General features: G+C 40.3%; 1 protein-coding gene, 1 long non-coding RNA gene, 1 other non-coding gene and 1 pseudogene across 3 annotated transcripts; 2 read left to right on the top strand and 2 right to left on the bottom strand.

Moving 5' to 3' along the window:
- Positions 1-285: 285 nt before the first annotated feature.
- LOC125608625 lies at positions 286-2,576 on the top strand (annotated as a pseudogene).
- Positions 2,577-2,945: 369 nt separating this feature from the next.
- LOC106345193 lies at positions 2,946-4,031 on the top strand. Its single transcript, XR_001270230.3, has 2 exons — positions 2,946-3,232; positions 3,312-4,031. It is a non-coding gene; the product is annotated as an uncharacterized LOC106345193 (long non-coding RNA).
- Positions 4,032-13,040: 9,009 nt separating this feature from the next.
- LOC111215901 lies at positions 13,041-13,460 on the bottom strand. The gene has a single exon (XM_022720117.1). The coding sequence runs from the start codon at positions 13,458-13,460 to the stop codon at positions 13,041-13,043; it is 420 nt and encodes a 139-aa protein (XP_022575838.1).
- An 8,977-nt stretch (positions 13,461-22,437) lies between these two features.
- Positions 22,438-22,544, bottom strand: LOC125609661. The gene has a single exon (XR_007339813.1). It is a non-coding gene; the product is annotated as a small nucleolar RNA R71 (small nucleolar RNA).
- Positions 22,545-23,455: the final 911 nt, after the last annotated feature.

The raw sequence follows: 23,455 nt of genomic DNA, 5'->3' as shown, positions 1-23,455 counted from the left end.
AACCTAAGTTGTCACGGCATCTACACACCCTCCAAAACTCATCGTCTTCCCATCTCCTCTGTATAACTCCTGCGACGGCAACAATGATGAATCAAAGATATCCTCCAGACAAATCGGTGTGTAACTCTCCACATCCCTCCTCTTACTCAATGATACCAATGCCTCTTGAAGATCCCTTAATTAATAACTTAAATGAATCGCATCCCATCTCTCTCCTTTCCCTATTGAGACTATATATATATCCCAACCCAACAATCTCTTCCTCAGCAAACGCATTCAAGCACTATGGCAAATCAAACGGCAGTCGCCACCGTGCAATACAAGCTATTCTCCACTTTTGTTTCAGCAGGACCAGGAGATTCCAAGTTGATGTTTAGGCTAATCCATTTCTGGAAGCTTGCAATAATTCCAAAAGAGGCATCCTTATCGGAACCAAGTACATGACAGTCGATTTCTTTAATGATCATCATCCACATCGGCTCTCTCATGTTCACTTTTCCCACTACATTTTTAGAGTTCCCTGCTGGCGAGTTCTACCAAAAATCCAGTAAAACATGTAGTAGGTACTCACTTATCTTTTTTCCTCCAATTAAACCATGATTAACTCTACGTTCAGATTTTCATTTCTTAAATAGATAAAGACACCTACTTAAGCTTGATTTAAAGATATATGGAGTCTCTAAAACTGATAGGAATCAAAGTTTCGTAAGTTTCTAATCTTCTTATGACATCTACGTTTTGTTGTTGCTTAGGAAGTTTGTCTCTCAAAAAGACATGATTGCTTACCACGAACATGCAGGAGAAGCCTCAAATTCACATCCGCCTATGCTCGATATAGTGTCAAATGAGTTCTGGGAACAGAAAATTGTGAGGAAGAGCAATGGAGCGGATATCTACAGACTACATAGGAACGTTAAGAAACATGACAGGTTAGGTTTATATAAAGATGGTATCGAAAGAGAAAAGGCGTGTGTTTTAAGCTAAGACACAAGAATTTGGTAAGATTTTTAGCAGTAACTTGATCGCTTTGGTTACAGAATCGATCGGTGGAGAAAATATTAGAGACTTACGCTCAACTCTTCATTGGCTTCGTCATGGAGAAGAAGATTAAGAGTGGTTATAGGAGTTGTAGAAGGTATGTTTTATCTATTCCTACAATGGCCTGGGATTATATTTGATCTGAATGCAAGTAGTGTTTTGTTATCGATGATGATCAAGAACCCTTGATTTCTCAATTCAAGATTGGAGATGAAACCTACTCATCAAGTAATGGCTCTTTCTTCGAAAATATAAAATACAAAAATTTCAAGTTACGTGTGTTTTTGTTTGCGTTTTCATCTACATATATATTTAACTTTGGATTGTTTATCTTGGAAAGGATTTTGGAAAGGATTACAAATCAAAAACCTGGTGAGGAACAAGAAGATCCAGAAAGGAGGTATGTTGAGTAAATAAGAGTTTATGGTCGGATAACTTAGAGAGAGAATGGTTGATGAGAATATGAAGATTGAAGAGAGAACGTTGGGGAAAATTAAGCAAGTAATTACACTTGGACTAATGTTCACTGACAAATCCCTGTCAAAGCAAATCAAGCTTCTACGCAGATTTATGACATGGTGTTTCTTCGTATGAGTCTACCTCAAAGCATCAATCATATATGTATTTAGGTTGTGTGTATTGGAGAATTGAAGCTTTACTCTTTTGTTTTGATTTTAATAGATAAGATAGTTATATTACGATTTCAAGACATATTTTGTATACAACCAATAAAATTGCACTTTACTTTTTAGGTAAGATTTGCACGTACACAAATAAACATATATATTAGCTTGTTTATTATCAGTCACCATTTTCAGTCCAATGTAATCTCTTTTATATAATTAATAGGAAAAACCATCTGTGGATACGTAAAGGGTTCTAATGAGGCATCTAATGAATCTAAGGTTATAGGAAAACATGGATGAGCTGACATGATGAAGAGTTTTGCTCAAATTTGCGGGATCAAAACTTCTTCTAAAAACACACGTATGTATTATTTGTATAACTAGGTAAAGAAAATATGAAAAAAATGTCAGCATACAAAAACAAATGCTGTAAAATTTCGAGATAAAAAATTTATATAAATATGCCTATGATCAATAAACAAAAATTTCAGTAAAAAAAAATTAAAATTTATACGTATACAAGAGAAAACAACAAAACATACATTTAATCGTTAAAAGTTATCAATTTGAATAGTATTGTTTTAACATGAAAACTCAATATTGGAACAACACAACATATATACACTCACCAAATATAATACTATACATTACTATAAACTGAAAACCAATCAAAAAAATTTGTTAACTATGAGCAATAAATCAATCAATTTAATATTATCAAAAAATCACAAATAAAACAAACCAATTCTTAGCTATATTTGTGATTTTTGGTATAAAATAATGTAAATTAAACTTTAACTATTTTTTTTTTAAAAAAATTTAAAATTTATAAGATACTATCTGCGTGTAGCACAGAAAAGGAATCTAGTATAGTTAATAGATAGAGAGTTTCCTTATTTAATTCGTGCTCCAAATAGTCTGAAATCAAATTTAAATATTGAATTATATAATAATGATTGTGGCATGAAAAACGAGACAACTCATTTTAACATTCTTATACTCGTGACACGCATTATCGACGTGGCATGCACACCCGGGTTGGAATTTTGTAACTGGCGAGTTATATTTTATCTTTGATGTGAGATGTATGATTTTGTATACTCATTTTCATAAGTCGACAAGAAAAGAATACTCATTTTCATAAGAATTTTTTACATTGTGGGACACTTTTCCACTTTGCAATTACACCTCAAAGCACATAGCACTTGAGGGACACTTCTACACATCGAAAAGACAGGAATGACCCTAACTTAAAAAAAATGGAACGGAACTGAACATGTTCTCAATTGTTGTTCCCAAACTATATATTTATATTTTATCCTACCTAAACAACTAATATATTTTTGCTTAAAAACTATACTACCGACGAACCAAAAACTTTACCTTTGCCTTATCTCAAATCTCAAATTCACTTTCCCAAATCCAGAAACCCTAATCAAACTTAATTGCTCTTCATTCTCGTTTTGAAGACAATGAAGAACTTGTTTCTTTCTTTGTCTCAAAGCTTAAAACCCATTTATCTTCTTCTTCTTTTTTTCTTCTGGTTCTCGCTTTGAGATGGCTACAAGGTGAGTTTTGTTTCTTACATTTTCTTGATTTTTATGTTTCAGTTAAGCAATGATCTTACTTTCTTTCTTATGGTTACAGTAGATTATGTGGACATGAGATTTGAAAACAAGAAAATGCATAGCAATCATCTTCTGCTCAAAGTTGACATCTTTTTCTGTGATCTCTGAGAATCAAGCATGGTGGAGCAGCAGAAGAAGAGGTTTGCTCTGTTTCTCACCAAGTGCGACTCCAAGTTCGTGAAGAAGGTTAATGGTGGCTACTTCAATATCTTCGTCTCCACTTGCGGCAAAGACGGCGAGCAATGGGATCTCTTCCGAGTGGTAGACGACTTTTCCTGATGAGAGTTCAAAAACAAAATTCAAGAGAGGATCGATATGTGATGATAAGACCAGAGCTCGTAGTGAAATCAATCGTGGATGAGTTCAATCGTGGATGAGTTTTATTGTGGATGAGTTCAATCGTGGATGAGTTCGGGATTCGCCGTGGCTGAGCTTGGGATCCGTCGTGGATGAGGTCAATCGTGAATGTTCCAATTTGATGAAAAAGAGTATTTTGTTGAGACAATTCCTGCCATAGATTTGTACCTCCATCATTTGTTTGGTTTTAAGGGTATGCGGCTGCTCTTGATATGACTGCTAGGGAACTCCAAACTATTGCCAAGGTAACAATCTGATTTTTAGTTCATGTCAATCTCACTTGTTAGATGTTTCTTGTACTCTTTTTTGCTTTGTATTTAATGAATATTGATGATATAACTCTTTCTTTAATGGAATATATTTGATTAACCTAGTTTACCCATCGTGTGCCTAAATTACAAACCGAAATCCCGGCTCAATCCCCTCGTATTATTATTTTTCCAACAAGCCATCAAGTTTGGTGATATAGTCCATAACTTGTGGTGAGTGTTTTGTTGAGATTTTGGTAACATGGTTCCTTGTTAATATGATGAGTCCATGTCCACGTTTTTATTCTTTTGTTAACATGAGTCTATTATGTCTACGTTTTTCTTCTCTTATCCACATGAGTCCTTGTCCACATGACTACATGTCCACAACTCCATATATTCTTTTGTTAACATGAATCATCTTGTTAACATGAGTCCACGTCCAAAATCTCTTCTTTTTTTTTGGGTGAGATTTTAGTTACACGAATCCATGTCTACGTTTTGTTGTATCAAAACAGAGAAGTTTGTCCACATCTTGATATCCACATCTTGATATCCACATCCACATTTTTTATGTTTAAGTGATTTATATAATTGTTAAAATATATAAAATGCATATATGAAAATGGATGTTAAAATGTGGAGAAAAAAAAATTACAATTTATTGTAACAATTGTCTTTGTTTTATATATCTGAAAAATGAGATACAATCACTAAAAACAAAAGATTGAATGAATAATAAAAGCCTAACTAAAGTAATGTCAAAAAGCAAAGTCAATTAGAAACAAGACTATTCTTCCCAACGAAACAACATTCAATCCCGTTTCTCACAAGGACTGTTTTGTCAAACCAACCCCTTAGACCTACTAGAAAGTGTGTCACATGTATAATGTGTCTTTCTATGTAAAAGAAAGACAAAATGTGTCTTAATATGTAATCAACTCTTTTCATAATGGGTTGACAATAAAAAAAATGTGTATTCAGTAGCGTGAAGCGAGCGTTATAATTTTCTAATAATAATCACGTGCACCTAATCCACCCGGTCCTTGAAATATTATAGATAATCCGAACCCTCTTATGATATAAATTGGTGATTCTGAGTAGCCATTTCCGCGAAAATGACCCCAAAACGAGTTTTATTATACTTTTTTCATGTCAAATATGAAATGTAATCTAATATGTGTCGATTTATCTTCATCGTTTTCAATCAATATCTGAAAGATACTTACATAGTGACACGGAGACCATTTCTTTCGCGTTGGTCTTTATTTATTTTGCATAGGCATAAGTCATATGTTTAAACGTTACAAAAGATTTGGCGTATCTTATAAATGATAAAATCACCAAACACAAAACTGTCAATTTTCTAGTGTGGATAAGAATCTGACGCGGAATCAGATTAATTACTAGAAGTTTTCAGATTGGATATTTTCAACTGTCTATTTTCCCCATGACTTCATGATATATACATACATGTCCAACTATCTCTCAGTGAAATGATACTGACAAATAGTTCGACTCCAGATGTTCTAATAAGACTTAAGATATGGTTTTACCTTTATTTGCCCATGCATGATCAACTTTAGTCTTTGACGGAAATCATATCTGAACTATCAGTACTAATTTCCAAAAAAGAAAAACAACTATGATTGCCTAATTTAGTGTACACTGTGTTTATCTCCTATATCTCTATGTAGTCAACACTGAACCTATCATTAACTTAACTCTTTTATTTGTAGCACCTTCCAAATACTTACCTACTTCAAATGTTAATTTCAAAAATAGATGACTCAAAATATTTTGAAAATGGTAAATAATTCATTGTAATACAATTGTTGGGTTGCATGAACCATGCCCAAATAAATTCATTGAAAGAGACAATATTCTCAGCTATCAAGCTCAATTCCATGTACAAGTTATTGAAGACAACATATACTAGAATCATGGGTCAACGTTTTCAAGATCACGTAATCAAAACATATCGAGCTTGTGGATAAATAGAAAATGGTTGTACATGCGAAGTGTTAAAAGCGGAGAAAATATAAACCAATTTGGTCCCTCCAATAAGCCAAAGGACACGGATTATAGATTATTGATATTTTCTAGACTTGCTCATATTAGTTACTTTCACAAGCTATTTAATCACTACAAGAAAACAGTCATTTCAATCAGTTGGGGGAATCAGTCGTTTATTTGCGGTTTGCGACTGAGGCACTTTGTCGCAAAGCATCGTGTTGCAAATATAAACAATCGTACATCAGTCACAACTTAATGACTGATTTACGGCTGACTTGCAAGTACAGAGTGCAGTGGGTATCTTGTCGAAGTTCAGTTGCAAAAAATTGTGCCTAACCTGCTACGTACCAAGCGTCTGGTCTACGACTACTTGTAAGTTGGTATGTGGATGTGGTTGGGGAGAAGTTGTCGTTTTCAGTCGTACATACGAGGTCGCTATATAGTCGTAAAATTGCGAATACGTAGTGATGATTTGTTACTGATTTGGCGAGCAGTTACGGAGTATCTAGGTAACTGAAAAGTGTAATTTAGCTATTTAGTGACTCCTTTACAACTGATTTGTGATGTTTTACCGACTGATTTGTAACTTGTTACGTATTTAGTTTCTGGATTTCTTGCTTGAATGATGTTAATGTTATAAAACTATCCTATTAAACGATTCTAAATCTCAAATTAGAACTTAATTTGAAAACTAAAAATATTAACAAGCATTTGAACTTAATTTGAAAACTAAAAATATTAACAAGCATTTGATACAAGTTACAAAAGAAGCTCCTATTCTTATGGAGTTAAACTAGTTTTCAACCAAAAGACATAAGTTTGTACAAGAGAAGGGGACCAAGAAGGGAAACTAAGCATCAGGTGGAATTAATGGCGATGTACTCAGGAAATCTTGGATCAGTTGCAGTCAAAAACTTCTCCACCAAAGAGAGGTCGTTGATCTTCTTTTATTGCTTCGCGTTATAAGGAGCCTGCTTCTCAATTTTGTGGTGAGCGTCGCCTAGCTGTTTTTGCAGGTTCATGAATGAAGAAGAGCATGCACTGAACATTCGCTTTCCATTGACAAGAGTACTCTCTCGAGGCTTCCAGTTCCGTAGTGTCGCCCTCTTTTGTTTGTGAAAGTAGACTACAAAAACAAATCAAATTGTCAGACTATCAAACCAGAAGAGAAGAGTATCATGTATCAAAATAAAAACCAAATATAAAAGAAGCAGTTTACCATAAGGAATATATCGTTATACTCTTCAAGGGAGAGCTGTGGATCGTGCGAAGTACTGAAGTCTTTGAGTTTTCAGTCTCAAGGGCAGTCAACTTGGTTGCTTGTTCTTTTGGTACGCCTCTGCAACCTGCTGCGCTTTTTATCGACAAAGGTCCCATCCTTTTTTGTATGCGTCGTGATGAAAGCTTATCCAAGATTAACCGGTCTGCCAAAATTCCTCCACCTGAAATGGTAAACAAATTAACCGGTCTGCCAAAATGGTTAATGTCACATAATAAAGCTTAACTTGTATGAATGGAGATAGAAAAGCAAGTTACCATTTCTTGTTCGATTTGTAGGTACTTCTGCCGGAGTTGTGCTTGTGAGGACCAAGTTCTTTATGGTCTGACATTTGAGCTGCTGATGTTTTCACAATCTTATCATGGGATTCAGCATTGTCCCAATACTCTGTCATTTGTTTCTACAATCCAGGACCAAGTTCTTTATGGTCTGACATTTGAGCTGCTGATGTTTTCACAATCTTATCATGGGATTCAGCATTGTCCCAATATTCTGTCATTTGTTTCTACAATCCAGGTTGATTGCACTCGAGAAGTTCTACATGTGCAAACCATGTCTTTCATATGGCGCTGACATATCTCCTCAAACGTTCGTGAACCGTACCGGTTAGTGAGTGATGCCACATCTGAGTTTTCTACAATAATGCAGAGAAGCTTGATGTTATAAATAAAACTAAACAATAGTTTACATGTGAATTTTAGAAGAAAAATACTTAACTGCAAATTCTACAAATAATCTCTCTTGTATGGGCCGAGGTACAACAGTCCAACTGTAATAAGAACAATCAACTTGTTTATAAAGATCTTTGTGATCTTCTGGGTTAGTTTTGTCTCGTCATGACCAAACCTGGAAACATAGAAACATAAGTCATATTAGAATGAGAGTGATATCATAAAAAAAAAAACAAAGAAAATAGAAGGATAACAAAGAAAATATTAAAATGAATTACTTCTATGTTTTGTCATGACCAAACATAGAAAGACAAAAACACAGAAACTCATAGAGTGAACCGAAACTGACTACCAAACAAAGAATATATATGTGTTTGGGTTTACTGAACTGCAACTCAAAAACAAATCTCAAATGGAATTAAACACTCCTCATGTTTAAACATAAATAAGTTATTAAGTTATCATATCGTATTCAAACACTCCGGCCAAAACATAAATAAGCAAACACTCTTCGTATTTAAACTCTCATCATATTCAAACCAGTGATACGCCTCTAAAAATATTGATATTCACAGAAACTAAGCAAAAGAAAACCATGTCAAAGCAATAAACCTAAGCGATTAGATGAGCAACTAACCACGTTCACAAGTCATTCAAGACAAGCTCAAAACTGATTCACAAGTTAGATGGGCAACTACCCACATGGTTCCAGACTCCAAGGTGGGAGAAAGGGTCTGGGTGAAGAGATCCTGGCCTGGCTTGTAAGTTAAGTTTACATGAACCCTAAGATCATTAAACATCTAGGTTAATCACATAATAGAATCATATGAATGTTTATAGAGTTACCTGGATTCGTTGTGACGGAGAGATCTTCCTGAATGGATTGAATCCTGAATGGAAGATGAACAGCTCAATCTCTTCTTAGGAACTTTTAGGTTTCTCTCGCCTCGCCGATAACATTAGTTGTTGCTTTTAAGATATATTTATGATGATCTAAAGATATGTATTTATAGGTGGAGAGAGGACCTAATTCCTCTTTAGAGTTTTATTTAGATTAATCTCAACCGTCCATCAAGGTAGAGATAAATTAGGAATTACTCCTTTATTTCCAATTTCATTGGTCACCAAATATATTAAAGAATAACAATATTCCAATAGAAAACAGATAACTATAAGACCATATAATAGGGAAAGGAAATATTCCTTACAGTCTCCCACTTGGTCGTTAGTAAGATCCACTAATATTTTCTTTATGGAATCATAAGGCCGGTATAATATGCTATAGCTTTATTTTTCATTTGGTCATCATAAGTATCTTGACTAATCTAGTAATCAATGAGAGTCATGGCGGTCACACATCATTCTGCAACATGATCCTTTTCATGTACTACCGCATTGACCACCTTCATAGTTAGACCATAAACATAAGTAGGAGTATCGTAATGGTCCCTTTAATATCTTTAACGAAAGACTCATTCTGTTATCATAAATCCAACGAACAATAATGTGTGTGCACATTGGAAACATAATATATTAAAGATGTAAAAGTCATAAAAGAGCTCAAATAATTGTCATACATAGGCTAATCGTAAACAAACAACATTAAGCACTATCCTCAAGACCCATACTTTCAGCATGCTTCATGAAAGTCTTTGGAGGTAAAGCTTTTGTAAATATGTCTGCAACCATAAGTTCAGTGCCTATATGTTCAATGACAAACTTTTCTCTTTTGACATCTTGCTTTAGTGATATATGTTAGGTCCATATGCTTAGCCCCCTTAGATATCCTATCATGCTTAGCGAACAAGATTGCAGCTTGATTGTCACAGTAAAGAGTGAGAGGCTTGTCAACAAAACTCAAAGTACCAAACTCTGACACAAAATTCTGCAACCATGTTCCTTGAATAGAAGCCTCATAACATGCAACATACTCAGCTTCCATAGTAGATGTGTATATCAACTCTGACTTCTGGCTTTTCCATGAGATGGCCCCTCCACCAAGGAGATACACATAGCCAAGAGTACAGTGTCTAGAGTCTTTGCATCCACCAAAATCTGAGTCCGAAAATCCAACCATCTATGGATGTGTTGATTTTCGATATGTCAACATGTAGTTTCTTGTGCCCTTTAAATATCTCAAAACTTTCTTTGCAGCTTGCCAATGAGTGAGTCCTGGGTTACTCTGAAATCTACCCAGCATGCCAACTGCATGGATAATATCAGGTCTGGTACAAACCTGTGCATACATCAAACTTCCCACAAGAGATGCATAAGGGTATTTTTGCATTTCATTACGTTCCATTTCATTCTGCGGACATTGCTTAAGATTAAGCGTGTCACCTTTATGCAGAGGATCAATGCAACAAGAACATATCATCATGCCGAATCTCTCAAGAACTTTATCAATATATGCTTTCTGAGACAATCCCAAAATTCCTAGTGATCTGTCACGGAATATCTCAATTCCTATCACATAGGATGCCTCACTCATATCTTTCATTTCAAAGATCTCAGAGAGATAACTCTTAGTCTCATGTAATAAACCAAGATCACTGCTGGCTAATAATATGTCATCAACATACAGAACAAAAAGTATGCACTTACTCCCACTGATCTTTAGGTATATACATGGATCCACAATGTTTTCTTTGAAACCGAATTTCGTAATGGTTTCATCAAACTTTAAGTACCACTGCCTCAAAGATTGTTTCAGTCCATATATTGATTTCTTCAATTTGCAGACCATGTCTTCCTGACCTTCGATTATGAAGCCTTCAGGTTGACACATATAGACTTCTTCTTCTAAGTCTCCATTAAGAAAGATGGTTTTCACATCCATTTGATGTAACTCGAGATCATATTCAGCTACATATGCCATTATAATTCTGAGAGAGTCTTTCCTAGACACAGGTGAAAAGGTCTCACCATAATCAATGCCTTCTTTCTGATTATACCCTTTGGCTAAGAGTCTGGATCTACGTTGTTTAATATTGCCATGACAATCGAGCTTGGAATTATAAATCCATTTGCATCCAATTGCTTTGTGTCCTTCAGGCAATGGAACAACATCCCAAACTTCATTCTTAACCATTGAGTCTATTTCATATTTACTGGCCTCGATCCATTGATCATAATTAACAACTTTCAAGGCTTGTGAATAAGAAACCAGATCTTTTAAATCCCATTCTCCAGATTCTATTTGATAAATCACATAGTCGTCAGAAATAGCTGATCTTCTCTCACGAGTTGATCTTCTTAATGTTGGTTCCTCGTGTGCTTCATGTTCATTATTGGAGATATTTTCATTATGGAGTGGTGGATCATTCAACTGGTTTTCCTCGTTGTGCAACGGTTCTACAACAGGAGGATTCCCAACATTCGGAACTAAGGGTAAAGGGATATTTACCCTAATTTCTTGAATGATCACATCTTGAACTTTATCACTCCCACTAATCTCACCATTCTCATAAAATATGGAATTACCGGTTTCTACTATTCTCGTAGTATGGGTTGGACAGTAAAATATATATCCTTTAGACTTCTCAATGTAACCATAAAGAAACCACTGACCGTTCTGAAATCTAATTTCTTTTCTTGTGGATTGTATATTCTTGCTTCAGCTGGACGTCCCCAAACTTGAAGGTGTGACAGACTAGGTTTCCAGCCTTTCTACAGTTCAAAAGGAGTCTTTGGAACTGCTTTGCTAGGAACTCGGTTCAAGATATAGACTGCAGTTTGTAATGCATCCATCCACAAGGATATAGGTAAATTGGCATGACTCATCATGGATCTAACCATTCCCATATAAGTACGATTACGCCTTTCAGCTACACCATTCTACCATGGAGAACCAGGCGTTGTGTATTGAGCAACGATTCCTAATTTCTGGAGGAGTTTGGCAAATGGTCCAGGATGTTGTCCTGTTTCATCGTATATGCCATAAAATTCACCACCTCTATCTGACCTAATGATTTTCACCTTTCTATCTGATTGTCTCTCAACTTCAGTAATGAATACTTGTACATCATCAATAGATTGAGACTTTTCATGCAATAGATAGAGATAACAATAACGTGAATACTCATCAATGAAGGTAATGAAATACTTTTCACCTCCGAATGTTGGAACGTCAAAAGGTCCACAAATATCTGTATGTATGATTTCAAGAAGCTGTGTACTTCTTGTGGCTCCTCTTTTAGTGTGTTTAGTTTGCTTGCCCTTAATGAAATCTATACACTCTTTACTATTTGTAAGATTAAGACTCGGGATGACTCCATCTTTTACCAATCTTTTGATTCTTTCACTAGAAATGTGTCCTAGTCTTTTATGCCACAAGAAATATGAATCATTCGCACATGCTTTAGTTTTACGTTTATCTTGCAGGGTGAGATGTGTTTCAAAATTTTGATCAGACAAATTTAATTTGTAAAGACCATTAACTAATATTCCAGAACCAATTTTATTAGAGTTCAAAAATAAATTGAAACAACCATCTCCTAGAGAAGACTTAAAACAAGCCAAATCAAGTTTGCTTACTGAAACTAAATTGCGGAAAATAAATGGAACATAAAGAGTCTGAAATAAATCCAAACAAAATCCACTATCTAAAATGAGACGATAAGTGCCAATAGCTTCAACTGGCGCTTTGTCTCGATTCCCTATAAGTATATAGTTTTCACTTGGATTTATGATCTTGGTTGTAAGGAATCCCTGCAAGGAATTAGTTACATGTACAATTAGCACCGCTATCAATCCACCAAGTATCAGAAGAAACATGAGCAAAGTTAGATTCGAAAAAGCTTAGCGAACCTATAGGATTACCTTTCTTTTCTTTTAGGGCAACATTTCTGAAAGTGTCCAAGACTTTTTGCAAAAGTTGCATCAGTCATCTTTTCTTGCCTTCTTCTCATTGACTTGATTAGATCATTCATCCTGGGTGGTGCTCTTTTATAACTGGATTGATGTCTTTTCCCAGCTTTAGGTCCAGCTTCTTTGACATAGTGGGCAACCTTAATACCTTCACGACCAAGCCTTGATTCCTCTTGGACCAGTTTGTTAGCCAATTCAATCGACGTCCACTTTTTGAAAATGACGTTGTAATTGATTTGGAATGGTCCTTACTTAGGAGGTAAATAGTGTAGGATAAACTGGACAATAAATGAATCATCCACACTCATTCATAAACCCTTTAGCTTAGCCGAAAGATTTGTCATTACAATGCAATGTTCATGCATAGACCTTGTGCCATCATGTTTCATGGTTGTAAGATCTGCCACAAGTTTCTCAGCAAGGGATTTGTCTGCAGTCTTAAACCGTTTTTCTATAGCTGCTAGATAAGCCTTAGCTTTCTCTACAACTCGAAGGGTAGTTTTTATGTCGCTAGCTATTGTCATCCTTAATAACATGATGCTCAATCTGTTATCTTTCTTCCACGCTTTATGGAAAGCCTTTTCTTCCTCAGTACTATCATTAGTCAGTTGGGTAGGCTCTTCTTCACGAAGTGCCAAGTCCAAATCTAGAACACCTAATGTGAACTCAACTTTTTCTTTCCATTCTGAGAAGTTGGTTCCAGTGAGGATCGGGACAGAAAAGACCATAGATGACAAATGTGGGAACCGAAACTCGCACTGTCGATTTCCGTTTAAATTAGGAAACTAGGAAAACCCTAATTTTCCAGAGGTCCCGAAGATCTGTTAATACCACACGCCAAGCAATCAGAACACGAAATAAAAGACGAGAAAAATAAGAAATCGAAAAGAGAGCAAGATAGTTCTTATTCCGAATCTGCGTTTGAGCGTTTACAACAAGGTAAGTGCCTAGGCTACGAGAGCTGTCGGCGAGATTCCTAGTTCTAAAAACCCTAAGACTGCAAAAACCTAATTGAGTCGCATCTCGAATAACAAAAACGGAAAATTGCCTAAAATCGCTCTAAGTGCTAAGTTTGCTCTGAAAAAGTCCTCTCCCCATGCCTCTCGCCTAAGACTCCTTATATACTCGCTCCTATGTCAGTTTACGCTTTTCATTTTCTGCCCTTAAGCCGTCATAGCATAAAAATGGAGATATTCCATTTTTTCCGATCTTCGTAATTATCTTCAAAATATCGTATTTATCCACGGAAACTTGACATTTATCTTTCCTTGCGAACCAAGCGTAAACCGTCATGCGGCTTACGGGCTGTTGGTTAAGAAACCGCAAGTTGGGCCTCGAGTAATGTCTTAGGTCCCTTTGGGCCGTCTTCTGACTCGAAGCGTTTATTACAGCTTCTTTCGATAAAGAACAAACTTTCCGCGGTTTTTACTGCAAAGTTTGATTGATTACTTAGAATAGCGGAAAACATGAAATGGGTTCGCTACGGTCTTCGGGAGATAGCATCAAAGGGTAAACGAGAATGCATGGACTAGTGTCGTATCGATGTTTCGGAAGAGCTCGGTCGCTACGTAGCGACCGAACAGAAGCTCGCACGGTCGCTATGTAGCGACCGAGCTTGGCTCGAGCTCGGTCGCTACATAGCGACCGAGCGGGACGGACTCTCGGTGGCTACGTAGCGACCGAGTATGGCTCGAGTTTGGTCGCTGCGTAGTGACCGGATAGCGTGCATGTGCAGTAGTTACGTAATGACCGAGATTGGTTTGTCCGTGTTCCGATCGTCGTACTCGAACTCATCCATAGCCGGTTTGGGTACGTTTCCAACGGCTTATGTTTGATCCAAATAGAATTCGAATGAAGCTTTATCTTGAGAACATACGTTGTGACGTTCTCTTGGCCGAGCACGATTTGTTGCGGAAAGACATACTTGTATTTTGCGGAGATTTGGACGTTAACTTCGTCGTAACCGTTTTCGACCCCAACAGTTACCCCCCCCCCCCCCCCGCCCGTTAGAATCGTGGATTTCTAGTGAGATTCTAACGCGCGGGATGGCGAGTTCGGACGAGATTGGTGTATTTGGGCGAATTTTGTGTCCGAAAATCCGCAAGTGAATAGTAATTTCTCATGCCTATAAGAAGGAAGGTAACTTCTTCATAATCTTTTCACTTGCTCATAGAGAGTTTACTGAAAAAAATTCTTTCTTCCTTTCTATCCTTTTCTTCTTGATTCTCAAAAGAAAAATAAGAAATGTCGAGTAAGAAAAGGACTTCGAAGAAAGGATCCTCGTCCGCAAGCGTTCATGAAGAGCTCCTTGTGCCGAAGATAGAGTTCATGCCTCATTCGGTAGACCCGGCCGAGAATGAGGCATGGTGGGTTGTGTGTTATGGTTCGATAACACCTCCCAAAGAGAAGTCGTTCCCGGTCATGACCTATCGTTCAGTCGAGAAAGGGGCTCCAAGCAGGAGTACTAACGAGTTTCTCGGGATCATGCGGTCGTTCTACCGAATTCCGGATACAGTGGAATTCCAGGTTCCTCGTCAAGGAGAGCGCGCTAGAAGTCCCCCGGAGGGTTACTTTACTTGCTACAAAGCGTTCGTAGTGCGCTGTCGCTTGTGGTTCCCAATTCCCGAAATTATCGTCCGTGTGTTGGATCGTTTCGAGGTGGCGATAAGCCAACTGAATCCCCTTGCCATTCAGCACCTCATTGGAATCTTGATCCTGAGGTACGAGCATGGTCTCTCCCTTACCGTCGACCACTTTGAAGCGCTTTTGAGGTTACAGATCGTCAAGGATACGGACAAGTATAGGCTGGCCCTCGGAGCTTCATGTCGGTGGTTAAAAGGTTTAATTCCAACTTCAACTCGTGGAAGAAGTTTTTTCTTCTTCGTTCGTATAGACGCTGCGTCTGTCGAAGAGAGTTGTATCCCATTGTTCCAGAGGTTGCCGAACGATCGTCCCTTCATCAATGCTCTTGCTCCGTTCCCTGAGGATATTATCGCAGTGAGGGATCTTCTCAGGAACGGTCCGTTTTTCTGGACTTCCTTTACGCCGAAGAGAGTTCGAAAGGCGTTGAGGTTTGTGCATCCCGGTCCTGCTTCGGTCGCAGAAACAGGAAGAGATTCCGAACCCGATGACCAGGATTCCGACGCAGCTCCAACGGTTGCGACGGGGTTGAACTCTTCGAAGGGGAAAGATATTGACCTTGGTGACATAGAGTTTTCGGTGGATGACTCTATGCTTCCAGGATGGGATCCAGACCTTGTTTACGATGGAAGCGGTACGAGCGAGGTCCCTATTCCGGACTTCGACGATTTCTTTGCTGGTCTACCCTCGGGCTTCGATGCTCCTCTGCCTACGAACGAATCGGGGAGGCCGAAAGTTGTCGCGGAAGGGTCTCGCATCATCAACGGGGTTAGTTTTCAAGAATTTTTAGCGATTGTCTTAAGTATTTCTTTTTCCGCTTATAATGTGTCAATCGATTTTGCAGGGCCTGAACTTGCTTGGCTCGGCCATTGAGGCGAGCCATAGAGAAGCCATGGTTTATCGCTTTAAAGCAGAGAAAGCGGAAAGGGATCTTGTCCGCATGCAAGGCGAGATGTTGGAGCGAGATGCACAACTAGCTCGTGATCATGCGAGGGCTGTTCGTAAGGCGGAAAGGAAGGGTAAGAGGGAGATCGTCGAGGTGATGAAGACTCGTGCCTCTCATTTCCAGACTGAGTATGGGAATCTCAAGAATGCTTTCACCTTGGTGGGCGATTTCCGTGAGTGTCGCGGTTCGGTCGGGAGTCTTTAGAAAACGCAGGCGGACGACTATGTTTTGGAGAAGGAGATGAGTTTAATGGAGGGCGGCATGAAGGAACATTTTCACGCTGAGACGCTCATTTCCCCGATCGACGGGAGGATCCAAGGATTCTGGGATCCCATACCGGTTTCTCCTGATACCGAAGAGATCGCGACCGAATTTCCCGGTGATTGCAAGGAAGTAGATCGTCCTGCGGATGCGTTTGGAGCTTCGTTGTCCGAGGACTTTTACTTTGAACCTTGAGAGGTGGAGTGATCATTCAGAGGGAGGAGTTTGTTTATTTGTCTTGCGTTTGTGGCCGAGTGTGGCCTTTATTTCGAGAGATTGTATGGGCCTGTTTTGGCCGTTTTATCGTTTACCGAGACTGGCCGTTGGGGGCTTCGAATCCCTACCGCTTTATGCGGCTTTATATATATATGATGAGTATTTTATTTCGAATTTTTTTGAGTAGGTTTGAAGTAAATATGAGTTGTCGTCTCATATTTAATTCCGTTGAGACGTTCAATCTGTCGATTCGTTCCTGACTTTTCGTAAAAATTACTTATTCTTACGACTTTCGGGAACGTTTAGATGTGGACGGAGAGACATCATTTAGGATCTCGTATCGTTTAGATATCATGTCTTGAGATGTCTGAGACCAATGCGATGGGTTTAGGGCAAGACCTAGGTTTACTTTCGGTTTAATGTTTGTGCGGTGACAAGCCGGCTATCAATTTTTCTGTTGCGATTTCTTCCTGATTCTTACGGATTTAAAGTCCGCGATAGGTTCTCGGCTTACATGACTTGTATGGTATGAATCGAGCATCTTTCCAGAGATAATTTTTAAACCAACTGGAAGTGCTAGACCAAAATTTCAGATTTTTTTGTAGCGCACTTACATCGTTGTGTTGGATGTTTGAAGATCAAAAGAGTGATCAAGTTGCGTTTGTTTAAGACGGCTGGTGTGTTCGTCGAGGCCAATCGATGAACGGGTGTAAGGTTTTTGTGGTCGCGGTCGGACAATTTGTTCGTATCATCTCGAATTTTAACTTGGCTACGTCTCGCAGTTGTTTCGAAGACTATACATATATCTTAGGTGCTGAAGAATGATTATTTTGCGATTTTGGGTCGGATAAGGCCGCTGACAAGAGTCTTAACGTTTGTAGATTTTCTAGGTGTGTCCTGAGACTTTTGCGTTTAATTGAAGCGTAAGCGTTTTAGTAAAAAAGGAGCAACGCATATTGTAGTAAAAAATTTTGAAATCTCTAAAAAAATCGATTACAATATACGAGTATACGCACCAACTTCTCCCCCCCCTTTTTAGAGAGGGGGATAGCTGAACTCGTCTTTCAACGAGCTGCCTACGTACCCCTTTCGAGGATCAAGCCATCTCGTTGTTCTGTTTTATGCCGCGAGTATTCTTACTCGACGGTTGTCGCCGTGCTGACCGCCTTGATCGTGGTGAGTGTGGCTGGGTCAGCGCTTTTATCCGGGCGTTCTGTGGTGTTGGCTTCGGAGTCGTGTTGAGTTTCGACGTTTGAAGCGTTCAAGTCAGTAGACGATGTTGAATCGTCTTTCTTTGAAGTGTTTTCGGCGGAAGATTGATCTGTCTTTGTGCGCTTGCGATTTGCCGTGGCGGAAGTTGCAATTTGCTATAACTTGTGCTCTGCGAAGAAGCATAGCCGTGACTGTTTCTGTTATCCCCAGATAGCTGCGACTCCGCTTGGGGTCAGGAATTTGACACCCAGGTGGTATGTCGACGGGACGGCTTGCATGGCGTTGAGCCATGGGGTTCCCATGATCACGTTTGAGATGGCAGGATGATCGACCACCGCAAACTCGATGATTTTCGTGATCTCCTTGGCCGTGAATGGCAGCTGGATTGACCTGAGGGTCATCGACACTTCGTCTGAAAAGCCCGTGAGCGGTTTCGGCGTTGGAGTTACTTCTCCGAGTTCGATGCTCATCCGATTGAGAGTGTCGCAGAAAATAACATTGACCGTGCTTCCCGTGTCAATGAGTACTCTTCCGACTTCCAGATCTCGTATGACAAGATCTATGACGAGCGGATCGCAGTGAGGTTGATCGATCCCGCCAGCTTCCTCCTTTGTGAAGGTGATTGAGCAATTTTGACCGTCTAGGGAGGAGACCATGTAGGCCACTTTGCACTCGACTCTGCCTTCCGCTGGTAAGCCTTGATGGCCGAAACCGTGTCGCTGCAGTATTGCGATCCTCCGATGATCATGTTGACTTTTGCGACGATTGTTATCGTTTTCCTTGTCGTCCGGCCTTCTTCCGCATTTATCCCCGGATTGGTTTCTTTGAGGGGAATTCTCCGCGGGTGGATTTCTGTCCGTCTTCGGGGGGCGATCGGTCTCGAGGATAAGATCTTTCACGCTGGTCACTTCCGAGAGCTCTCCAGCTAGTATCTTCGCGGCCAGCCTTGCTCCCAAGACTTTGCAGTTAGTCGTGAAGTGTCCCCGGGACTGGTGGAACTCGCAGAAGGTGTTTTCGTCATATCCTTGATTGCGAGTCCATGTATTACCCATGGTTCGGCCTTGGTCCGAACTGATCGCGTAATTGTGCGCTCCTTAGAGATCTTCCCCCTCGTGATGGACATACTTGTCGTTGCGAGAGTTCTTCTTCTATGTTTTCGAATCCACGTCTTTTGAGGATGGTCTCGTCGACTTATGTTTTTGCGATAAGACTTTCGTTTCCTCTTCGATTATTATGTAGTCCGTCACTTTATGGAGGGCGTCCTGGATCGTCCGCGGTTTGTCGAGGGTTATCCATTTTCTGAATTTCGACTTGTACCAGAGCGTCTTTCTGAGCGCGTTAATGGCCACCTTGTCGCTTATCCCGCTGACCCTGGACATTACCAACTTGAATCGGCTGATGAACTCGTGGAGGGGTTCGTCTTCCCTCTGGGACAGACTCCAGAGATCGACATCAGAAGTTTCTCTATCTATGAACATAGAGTATTGTTTGAGAAATTCTGATGCGAGCTGTCAGAAACTCCCGATAGAGTTTTGCTTAAGGCGTGCGAACCATTCGAGGGCTGCTCCTTCCAAATTCTCGACGAACAGGCGGCAGTATCCGGTATCTTTTTTGCCGTCCTTCAGTCTCGCTCTTCCCATCGTGATGTGGAAAGCCTTAAGGTGCGCCTTCGGATCGGTCGTACCATCATACTTTGGTACTTTGATTTTCCCCGGATCGGATACCCTCATATCTGAGATGCGAGTGGTGAAGGGGGTCTTCCGAGCCCCTTCCAGCAGCCTGTCGATCTCGGGGGCAGCGCTGGTAGCATGATGGATTTGGGATTTCACGGCTCTTACTTCTGCTGCAGTCTTGGTGATGTAGTCCTGAAGATCGCGGATATCCGACGTCTCGTCAGCAGATTTTCGAGCCTGTCGGCGTTTACTGCGAGTGAGCTCGGTTTGCTTTTCAGCCAGCTCTTCTTGTTCGTTCCAATAGAGGATTTCCTCCTCTTCCGTCATCGGTTTGTCGAACGGAGAGCTTTTCCGAGCAGATCGGCTTCTGGTCCTTCTTGGATGTCTGTCGACGTCCTCATCAGTATCGTTGGAGACGTCGCTAGGATCCAGGTCAACGTGTTTGACTTCGTTATCCTCCGAATCCTTCGCGGGAGGCGGAGGACTTTCGGGGTTCCTCTTTTCGACGGGAGTTTTTTCGATAGGGTTTTGACCCGAAGGTCGTTCCCGCACGGTTCTAGGCCTGTCGAGTGGGGTAGCAAAGTCGAGTCTTTTCCCGTGGACTTTAGTGGTTCTGCGGGAACGGATTGCTCTGGTCCTTGCCGTTAAGGTTTCAACTTGTTTGGTCAAGGTGCTCACGAGTCTGTCCTGTTCTTCCGACCTTTTTTCATAGGTGGCGAATATCTTTTTAAACTCATCGAGCGCCGCGGCGTTGGCTGGTGCGTTGGCCGCGGATACGTCCGCTGCTGGAGTGTGGAGATCGGTGCCACTGCCTCCGTTAAGAGGAGTTTGCACGTTATCCGTGTCGTCAGTTGACATGTCTGGTTGAGCGTGATGTGGTTGAGAGTTAGATTGATCTGTACCCACCCTCCTAGCGCCAAATTGTGGGAACCAAAATTCACACTGTCGATTTCCGTTTAAATTAGGAAACTAGAAAAATCCTAATTTCCCTGAGGTCCCGGAGATCTGTTAATACCACACGCCAAGCAATCAGAACACGAAATAAAAGACGAAAAAAATAAGAAATCGAAAAGAGAGCAAGAGAGTTCTTATTCCGAATCCGCGTTTGAACGTTTACAACAAGGTAAGTGCCTGGCCTACGAGAGCTGTCGGCGAGATTCCTAGTTCTAAAAACCCTAAGACGGCAAAAACCTAATTGAGTCGCAGCTCGAATAACAAAAACGGAAAATTGCCTAAAATCGCTCTAAGTGCTATGTTTGCTCTGAAAAAGTCCTCTCCCCATGCCTCTCGCCTAGGACTCCTTATATACTCGCTCCTAGGTCGGTTTACGCTTTTCCTCTTTTGCCCTTAAGCCGTCATAGCATAAAAATGGAGATATTCCATTTTTTCCGATCTTCGTAATTATCTTCAAAATTTCGTATTTATCCACGGAAACTTGACATTTATCTTTCCTTGCGAACCAAGCGTAAACCATCATCCGGCTTACAGGATGTTGGTTAAGAAACCGCAACTTGGGCCTCGAGTCATGTCTTAGGTCCCTTTGGGCCATCTTCTGACTCGAAGCGTTTATTACGGCTTCTTTCGATAAAGAACGAACTTTCCGCGGTTTTTACCGCAAAGTTTGATTGATTACTTAGAATGGTGGAAAACATGAAATGGGTTTACTACGGTCTTCGGGAGATAGCATCGAAGGGTAGACGAGAATGCATAGACTAGTGTTGTATAGATGTTTTGGAAGAGCCCGGTCGCTTCGTAGCGACCGAACAGAACTCTCGCTCGGTCGCTACGTAGCACCTGATGAAGTATCCCTAGGCTGGCTTATTTTAAGTTGAATTCACATTTACATTATTTACTTGTTTTGCACATTACCCACAAATCAAACCCCCATCATTGTTTTAGCTAAATTAATAACTCATAAGAATAAAGTGTAAACTGGTCTTCTGGAATTGAATCTCAAATATTACAAACAACACTGTTTTCTTGCAGTATAAATGAAACAGTTTTAGTGTATCAAGTTTTGGCGCCGTTGCCGGGGACTAGCTCATTACCTTTATTTTTCGGTTACATATTTAGTCTAAGACCTCTAACTGGCCTTATCCTTTTTGTTGCAGCTAATGTTCCAGGTGCATGACCAGTAGACATACTCGGAGAAACGCACAAGGAGAGTTAGTTACATTTACCAATCAGGAGCTAACAAGGTTAGAAAGAGAGAACATATAACAGCAAAGGCCTAACAACACCAACATGGGTGGTCAAGGCCATCAAGATGATCTCGCTGCAGCAATGCAACTGATGCAACAGCAGATGATTCAAATGCAGCAGACCATCCAAGCTCAGCAGGATGCTGCTGAACGGGCTGCTTTCGTGCGGTAGGAACAACAGGCGCAGACTGTTTCGATCGGGGAGAGAAACCTTCCGCGTAACATCCCTACTACGCGCTTTGCCATTGTTCCTCTACCCTGCACCAGGCAGGACCTCGAGATCAAGCCTGCTTTGATCGGTCTAGTACAAAGAAAGGTGTTCTCTGGTCTCTCTACAGAAATTCCAGTGGAGCATATTGAGAGCTTCGAAGAAGTCTGCAGTTTCACTCGCGTAAATGGTGTTCCACCAGACTACATCATGTGCATGTAATTCCCATTCTCTCTTGATGGAAAAGCTGCACGGTGGTTGAACTCTCTTCCAACTGGCTCTCTCACTTCATGGGAACATGTCCGATCAGCGTTCCTCAGCCATTTCTACTCTAAGGCGAGAACAGCTGCATTGAGGAACAATATCACCTCTTTCAGACAGCTCACTGATGACCCTTTCTTCGACGCATGGGAGCGCTTCAATGACTATAGCAGAGAATGTCCTCACCATGGATTTGATGATGATTACCTCCTGGACATTTTCTATGACAGAGTGGACTGGAAATACGAAGATGCTCTAAACTCTGCGAGCAATGGAGACTTCATGACTCAGTTTTTCCTTTTCAGGTACTACTATCCATCCGTCGAAATCGAAGCAGTTCTCCGGAGCTTGAAGCAAAGCAAGCAGCGAAGGAACGGCTGCTTTTCTTTCAATAAACCACTGATGGAGCGTTTAAGCTGATTGAGAACATGGCTGCTAGCTCAACTAATAAGAAAGAGAAGAGTGATTGCTCCAAAAAAGGGAACAGTTCTGACACCCAGAAAATAGATGAGCTGACTGCCAAGGTTGATCAGCTACTGAAATACAACCAAGGGCACGTCTTCAACATGGAGCAAGCTACGGCCGGGCAGATTCAGAACCAGAACCAGCGATAACCGTAGAGCAATCAGCAAGTTGTTCCAGCTACCGGGAACAGTCAATCAGATGAGCTGAAGGGTCTGAGTATGATGATGCAACAGTTGTTGCAGGATCACCAGGTTCAGGCCAAGGCGTTGAATCAGGTAAATACAGAAATGGACACCAGGATGGGCAACATGTTTACTGAGCTGAATAACAAGTATGACACTCTTGCAATCCACATAAGAAAGATCGATGTTCAGCTTGCTCAAACAGTTGAGAGTGTTAAGAGGCAACAAGAGACGCTCCTTGGAAAAACTGATAAAAATCCTAGGACTTAGCACTGTAATGTAATAGAGCAGCCATTCGCTGAGACTGTTCTAGGCGCATAAGAGAACACAAAGCAGTCTGCAGTAACTGCTCCCGATGAATCTGCTGAGACTCCACCATCTCGAGTCTATGTTCCCAAGGTTCCCTATCCAATTCCACCTAGACATCTGATGGATCCCATTAGTGAAGAGCAGCTGAT

Source organism: Brassica napus, chromosome A5 (genome assembly GCF_020379485.1).
Source record: "Brassica napus cultivar Da-Ae chromosome A5, Da-Ae, whole genome shotgun sequence".
Taxonomy (NCBI): domain Eukaryota; kingdom Viridiplantae; phylum Streptophyta; class Magnoliopsida; order Brassicales; family Brassicaceae; genus Brassica; species Brassica napus.
The sequence above is the reverse complement of the archived record's forward strand: the minus strand, read 5'-3'. Positions and strand labels throughout refer to the sequence as shown.

Excerpts from the sequence above, each read along its gene's own strand:
- LOC111215901 (XM_022720117.1), bottom strand. The coding sequence starts at position 13,460 with ATGGTCTTTTCTGTCCCGATCCTCACTGGAACCAACTTCTCAGAATGG.